Genomic DNA, 7,689 nt, shown 5'->3' with positions numbered 1-7,689 from the left:
GAGGGCGACGGCGCTTTCATCACAGGAGTGAATGCCGGAGATGTGCTTAGCGTGGAGAGCGTCGGAGAGGCGGAAGCTGAGGTCGTTGTCTTGGACAGCAATTAGACGTGCTTTGGGGACTGGCGTTTCTAGACGGCGTCTGGTTTGTTTAGGCTTGGACCAGCACGGTTATTTTCGTTTTATAGGGTTCCATGTGTTTTTGACTATAGATTATGGCCTATGTACCAGCGCTGTATTTATGATTGACTTTTAATGAATCTCTTGGTTTACCACGACTACCAAGTCCCCATGAAAGCCTTTATGACCACTAATACGGAGAGAGATTTAGTTAGCCGTGTGGTACGTATTGTTCGTTCCCAGATGACCCGTCAATGGAAGTGGCTAGTCAAGCAATCTATCCTTCAGGCCCGAATTGTAGCTGCCAATCTTGCTCGGAAGACAATCTCTTAATCATCCTCAGTCAATGTTCTAGTTTTCTCAGCGATTCACTTGCATCTGCTACTTGCTGCTTCCACCGAACCATCATCTCAATGACCCTGGGCCCATTGATCGCTATAAGATCGTCATAATCCACACGGATTCAGTCCGTGATCCTTGTCCACTCATCCACCAGTTTCGAGTGTCGCGTCCCTTGCAGCAGGATTCTTCTCTTGAACCCCAGTCATCTTGACCCATACGCATGTCATATATCTGATTTGCTACGGCTCCCACGGAATCAGAGACCCACGGACTGACTAAAACACATGCCAACAAGCCAGGCGGCAGCGACAACGATCAAAGAGACTCAAAGCCATGGAAAGAAGGGGGAGTAAGGAGAAAGGAGAAAGAGAGAGAATAAAGCTTGTTCACATCTGCAGCCCCTGCATCTATCGCAAAAAGCAGCAGAATGGGATGCAAGATCTCGAGTGACCACCCAGTTGTCGTCCCCTTAGAACCACAGGCACACCAAGCAATCAACAACGGCTGGTCCTAACCGAGCCCCGCAAAAGAATCACCTCATCCTCAGCGCATCCGATAACAAACATATCGATTAGATCTTAAAATGTGTCACGACCGGTGGCGAGATCCTGACCCAGCTCGCAACGGGCTGGACCGACAGCCTGAACACTGAGACCATCAAAGAGACAGTCAGTCACCAAGCACAAAACATGCTATCCTCGGAGCGGTCCGCGGTTCCGAGCGGACAGTCCGACATTAAGGTAGACCGATTAGGCAGGTCACGGGAGTGATAATACCTCTAAAGAAGCCGTCTCGAAATTGCCCGCGGAGACATCAACCCAAAAAATTTAGCACGGGCTTTGAAAGAACCGGGGTCATGCACGCACCCTCTCACCGGAGAATGGGGACTGGATGGAGCAAACGCACCATGACAGCATTTAGTCTCCCAGTCCAGCCTCAGCCCAGCCCTGTATTTACTACACTAGAACGTCGCAAAGGTGCCCTTACAAGATAGGCCAGCGGCCAGTCCACGATACCCCGCTTCCTCTTGCGCGATTACTGCCACTTACGGGGTAGGTATTTTGCTGTTTTAGCTTTATTGGGGTTCAACGGATTGTGCAGGAGACTCTCCATTGGTATGAGTCATCAGATAAGCAATCGTGGTTTCTTCTCTCCCTCCCCCAGAAAAGGTGAAAAAAACCGCTACAGCTGACCCCGCCACCTCGGTCTAACGGGGCGGATTGTCCGGAGGGGTTGATTCTGGGGAATTCCCCCCGGTTTTTCAGATCGTTGAATCAGGGTACACGTAGGGATGCTGATACGGAGGACACCGACACTGACACGGACAACCGGCGCCTTTGTTCACTTCTCCCCAGCGGAGTCCGTTAGCTTTGAAAACTCCGACTATAGTACCCATCCATTTAGCAGCTAGAAAAAATCTTCAACTCCTGGTGATCGTGATCAAGGATAAGTGACGATCCGCTTCATCCGAGCACCGTACCCAGTCTTGGCAAGTTGGCAGGGACGCGTGAGAATGTGCGGCGCACGGATTGGCCGGCGTGAGGGGGAATCCATCGCCGAAGGATATGGGTCTGGAGACTGGAGCAGAACGTGGGCAGGTTGATGGCCGACGGGGCATTCGCTATGTCTCTCAGCTTCTCGGCTGCGATTCGGTTTTGACCGAAATGCGCCGTAGGTAGTGCTCTGATTACCTGCGGCCCTGTCAATTTTTCTTCAGAGTCCTCCCAGAGTCCCTAGACGTGATAAGGATGAAGGAGTACTGTCTGCCTGACAGTTTCGATATAGTTCTCAGGCTAATCGCCAGTCAGAGTAGGCGGTGATGGAATTGGCATGGCTTGCTGGTGGCCCGAGGGCGATCCGCGTGGTTAAGTTGTGCTGCTTTTCTTCCCCGCTTTGCCAAAGACTCGCTCTCTCATTGGCCTGCCACTGCCGGGATCGGATCGCCTTTGAGGGGGACATTTTAATTGTTCTTACTCTTTTGTCAATTCAATTCATTTCCCCCTCATGGCTTTCCATCAGCCTTGATCGTCGCATTGATACCTTTGTTGGATTAACTCCTCTTCATGCTCGACAGGTACACCTCCTGACCCTTATGTCATACGCGACAGGGGGGCCAGCTCACCTACTCTCTAGAATTGAGTTCGGATATGCTTGCCTCTTCAGCGTACAGTCCGGGGGGAGGGGGTAGAACAACAATAACATCAGCCATAACATCACCTCTCCAGAGAATGCCGTAATCCCTGGCCTCTTCCTTCCACTGCTCTCATGATGCCATCATTCGGCCATCATGGGGGACGAATCTTTTGAAGTTCGCCTTCCGACTACGCTTGAACTGCATCCCGAGTTACGTAAAAGTAAACCCAGTCAATGGCCACGCCAGAACGAGTTGGTGGATGGATGTTTCTGGCGAATTCGCCCTTCCAGGCCCTGAACTACCACTATTACTGTCAGGGCTACGTTGAGAATGGCGATCTCGTAGACTTGCCTGATCTGCCGACATTGACGGCCATCCCCGGGGATTAAATTGGGTGTAGACGCTAGAACGAGGCCAGGGAAGGTGGGATATAGATGGAGATGGCCGACAGACAGGAAGCCTCGAAGAAACTAGAATCATCAATCGAAGAACTTATTCAGTGATCAGCCATACAGGTAAGAAGCGAGCACGAATTACTAAATCTCGTCTACCCTGGAAAAGGATATTTCATCCAGAGTTTTCAAGCCGCCTGACATGGCCCATTTTATGACTGATTGTCATTACTCGATATAAACCACCTCGGAAACCACATCGGATCACACTCCCATCACGGGACGAGGCGTGAAAGCTCTGCCTTCGTCATTTTCCGCAACAGTCGTTTTTTTTCTTTTGTGAAGCTCGATTTGAGGCATTTGAAGAGCTGTACTAGTCTGGTCTGCGACTCCATTCTTGTGTGTAGTGCGCGGTAAACCCCAGACGATCCCAATCCAGACCAGTCGGCTGTGTCTCCTAGGGTACATGGTGGATGCTGCAATTCTTGCTTGTTGGCTCCTCAGGTCCCCATCGTGTCGCAAAGACACACAGACCGCAGTTACTTATACAGCCGACAGCGCGTGCCTTCCCACCACCTTTTTGCTCTTGTTGAACTGTAGTACATCGCGTCACCGAACTTATCTGGGAGCTTCCCTAGCATACACAGAAAGTATCGTTCCGCATCAAACCTTCATACCTACCTACTCTCTGCCCTTGTCTGCGGTGTGGTACCCGGAAATAACATCCCCCTCTTGTTCCTGGATTTAGCAAGATCCTGCTGCGTTTCTCGAGGCGATCCTCGTGCATATATCGACTGTTTCTGGCCAGCAGGGCTGATTAGGGTCTCCTTTGGTTGTGGGTGCGAATCTCGGAACCAAGCACTGGGCCTGATCCACGGGCTACACTGGGAATTTTTTTTTCTTTGCAGTGCTATTGTGGATATCAGTTTCGGCTTCAATTCTTTGGTAGCACGGGAAATTCCTGTAAGTCTGGTGTTCATTTTTTTCCTTGCCGGGCCATTATTATTTGTTCTCAGTATTTTTCTCTCCCCTTATTTTTCACCTGGTTATTATGACTTGACTATTTGAGGGGAGGGGAGGCTTTGCGTTATCGGTGCCCACTGCCCACTGCCCACCAACGTGAGATCAATTCCCTCACCTGGCGTCAGACCAGGCCTCCCGGGGGTGGTCCACAAATCCACATTGCAGGCCCATCTTGGAGTATCCGGTGATTCTTATTATTCACATTTCCTTGTCCTGGTCAAGGGGCATTCGTATTGTGTGCATTTGAACGGCCCAGAAAACAGCGCATTTTTGTTATCCATTAACTAACCAAAACCCCCTGCTCTTGACGAGTTAGTGTGGTGTATAGTAACTTTAGTCTCAGCTGCGCCGATTTGGAGGGTTTGAGCAGTTGGAGCATTATCGATTATCGACAATCCCGCCGCGCCATCTCCAACACTTTTATTTTTATTTTTTTTCTATTTTCTTTTTAACACTTCTTTTTTGGCTCTACTTCTCTGGCAGCGGAGTCTTTTCAGTACGCGGCGATTTCCTCATATTTTTTGCCCGACGGATATCATCCCAGGAAAGCAACTTCCTTTCATCAGCAGCAGCAACAGCAGCAGCAGCAGCTATCTTGCATCATCGATTTCTTCAATTGCGGCATTACTGAACAAATCCGTCGCGACAACAGGGACTACTAGCCCACTGAGCTACATAACAAATAATTTCCCCTTCTCAAACATCGCCTTGGAGAGGTTGTTCAATAGTGAACAGTGATCTCCACGTACATTTTCTCCTCTACCCCACCGTGCCGCCGTTCGTTTCTCCCTGCTTTGAACCACCGCTACTTTGCTGCACTAGTCACAACGTGCGCTGTGTTGGTGGCATACCACCTGACCTTGTCTCGGATTGAGGGGAACTACATTTACTTGCATTGGTCTGCTCACCGATCAAGTACTGCTACTACTTCACTTACCTTGAGCTCCCACTTCTACTATTGATTTTCCTCGTGTTCCTCTTTACCCCGCATCCTCTTTTCTTTCCTCCCGCAGCCCGTCGGAGGCTTTTTTTTATTCTTTCCGCCCTCCACATTTTCTTCTTCTCTCCTCCTTCTCCTCTCCCCCCCCTCTTCCCCATGACACAACAAAAGAAGACCATCGCCGTGGTAAACGCGACGGGTCGCCAGGCTGCGTCTTTAATACGAGTTGCCTCGGCCGTCGGACACAATGTGCGCGCTCAGATCCATTCTCTCAAGGGCTTCGTCGCAGAGGAGCTGCAGGAGCTTCCGAATGTCACTCTATTCCAAGGCCCGCTGCTGGGCAACACTCCCCTGATGGACGCATTATTCGAGGGCGCCAACCTTGCATTCATCAACACCACCTCACAATCAGGCGACGAAGTCGCAATCGGCCGCGACCTCGCCGACGCCGCCAAACGAGCCGGAACCATCCAACACTACATCTACAGCAGTATGCCCGATCACTCGGTACATGGGCCCTGGCCTCCGGTACCGCTCTGGGCCCCCAAATTCACCGTCGAGAACTACATCCGTCAACTGGGCCTCCCTTCGACCTTTGTCTACGCCGGAATCTACAATAATAATTTCACGAGTCTACCCTACCCCCTCTTCCAGATGGAGCTCATGCCGGACGGAAGTTTCGAGTGGCATGCGCCCTTTGACCCGGACATTCCGCTGCCCTGGCTGGACTCGGAACATGATGTGGGACCCGCGTTGCTGCAGATTTTCAAGGATGGGCCGAAGAAGTGGAATGGACATCGGTAGGTTTGACTTGCTGTTTGTTTGTGATGGGGAGACGGTACTAACGACCACAGTATTGCGCTCACATTCGAGACTCTTTCTCCCAATCAAGTTTGCGCTGCCTTCGAGCGCGCGCTCGGCCGCCCCTGTCGCTACCTGCGCGTCCCCAAGGTCGAAGTGAAAGTCAACATTCCGCCGGGCTATCGAGAACAGCTGGAGGCGATTGAGGTGGTGTTCGGACAGTGCGACGCGCCTTACTTCCCACAGCCCGAGTTCTCCCGTCCGGCCGCCGGATCCCCCAAGGGACTGGGGCCCGCCAATGGCAAAGGCGCAGGCGCGGGAATGATGCAGGGTCCCGGAGGGGTGATTTCGCTTCGTGTGACCGACGAGGCCCGGCATTTGTGGCAGGGGTGGCGCGATATGGAGGAATATGCGCGCGAGGTCTTCCCGGTGGAGGAAGAAGCGAACGGATTGGACTGGATGCTGTAGTGGTGGGAAGCTCATGCTTAGTCTCGTCCAGTTTGAGCCGACGGGCACGTGCGCCGGTGTCGGTGAGTCTGGCTTGGCCCGTCACCTGACCGATGGCGCGATTGGTTTGCGATAAGGGGAGGTTACATTACATCCCATCGATTGATGGCCTGCCTGGACCCAACCTCCGGGGCTTTGACCGGTCGGACTTCCTTTCGAAATGCTAAATCCCTCGCTCACGACCGACACTTACAACACTCTACTCACCGCTTTGCAATCCTGCCTGTTGGCGTGCATTTTCTTGTTGTCTTTTCCTGCATGCATGCATCACCGGCGAACTGGCCTGGGTTTTCCTTATCAATGACTCTTGGGGCAAGAGACATCCAAAAAAGAGAGAAAGACAGAAGATCTATACCTTAATGGGAAAGCCACAAACAAGAGGAATGAAGATTTGAGGGCGTCGCCGCTCTCAATTCACCTCCGGAAAAAAGTTTATTTCTATTTTTGATTTTATTCTTATCATAATATTCTGGCTGAAACGCACGTCACGACTATGCAGGCATGATATTGGACACGTCGGATTGATTTTGAGGGTCATGATCAATCCGCGCGTGCCAAAAGTTTTTTTCTTTTTCCGCTGTCGCACCTTCATATCATTTGTGTTGTTGATATGGAATTGGTGTCGCTATTTTGTATGTGTGTGTGTGTGTGTGTGTTTGTGTGTGCTTCTAGTTAATTTATTCCCCTCGGATGCTGTGAGCATCGGCGGCTACTGATTTATGAATTTGATATTCTCAGAATTGATCTGGGTTGAGGTCTGGAGATTTGTATTTGCTTGTTCCTCTGGATATCATTATCCATGCTTCTATTGGAGTAGGTCTGACTATTTAGGGAGATGGCCGTGCAAGACACGCAACAAGCCAGTTTCGCTGTCCACGGAGTATAGATATGTGATATTCATCGGTAACATCGTTGACAGGGCTTGGTATCTTCTCCTATAACCTCGACAAATACACGCCCAAACCGGGATTGAGCAAGTGCAGGAGACCACCCTACCCAGTCACATCTAGAGCACAGAAAGAATAGCTAGTCATCTTGTCTAATGTTTGGCCTGAAGATATGCTCTGCATGCACAAGTGTAGTAACAAATGACGTCACTCCCCAAACCTCCACCAACATTCAGACAATTCGAGTGCCAATCAATAGTATTCTTCTATCTTTGAATAATAGATCTCGACTACAAGAGTAGCGTAGAGCCGTCCAGCCCGTAAGGAAAACTATCCTGGACCTCTATTCAAACACATTTAGCAAGGAGTAGTAAAGAAGTAATCACAGCATAAGAAAAAATTCTATAAGTTACTGGTTATCTTAACCCGCAAAAAAATTTCCCAAGTTCCCCACTCACCGCGCGCCCATGAAACTAAATGTAGAAAAAAAAATCCAAGCTAGGTGAATTAGCCCCCGAAAAAAAGTACCTGAAACAGTGGGAATGG

General features: G+C 50.4%; 1 protein-coding gene across 1 annotated transcript; it reads left to right on the top strand.

Annotated features, from left to right (window-relative positions):
- Positions 1–5,104: 5,104 nt before the first annotated feature.
- On the top strand, positions 5,105–6,217 carry ASPACDRAFT_64338 (NmrA family NAD(P)-binding protein; the record flags this gene model as incomplete). The annotated part of the gene is made up of 2 exons (XM_020203996.1): positions 5,105–5,748; positions 5,803–6,217. The coding sequence occupies 2 exons, from the start codon at positions 5,105–5,107 to the stop codon at positions 6,215–6,217; spliced, it is 1,059 nt and encodes a 352-aa protein (XP_020051765.1).
- Between the last annotated feature and the right edge of the window lie 1,472 nt (positions 6,218–7,689).

Source organism: Aspergillus aculeatus, assembly GCF_001890905.1.
Source record: "Aspergillus aculeatus ATCC 16872 unplaced genomic scaffold ASPACscaffold_20, whole genome shotgun sequence".
Classification (NCBI taxonomy): Eukaryota; Fungi; Ascomycota; class Eurotiomycetes; order Eurotiales; family Aspergillaceae; genus Aspergillus; species Aspergillus aculeatus.
Note: the sequence above shows the minus strand (reverse complement) of the source record. Positions and strands in the feature narration are given on the sequence as shown.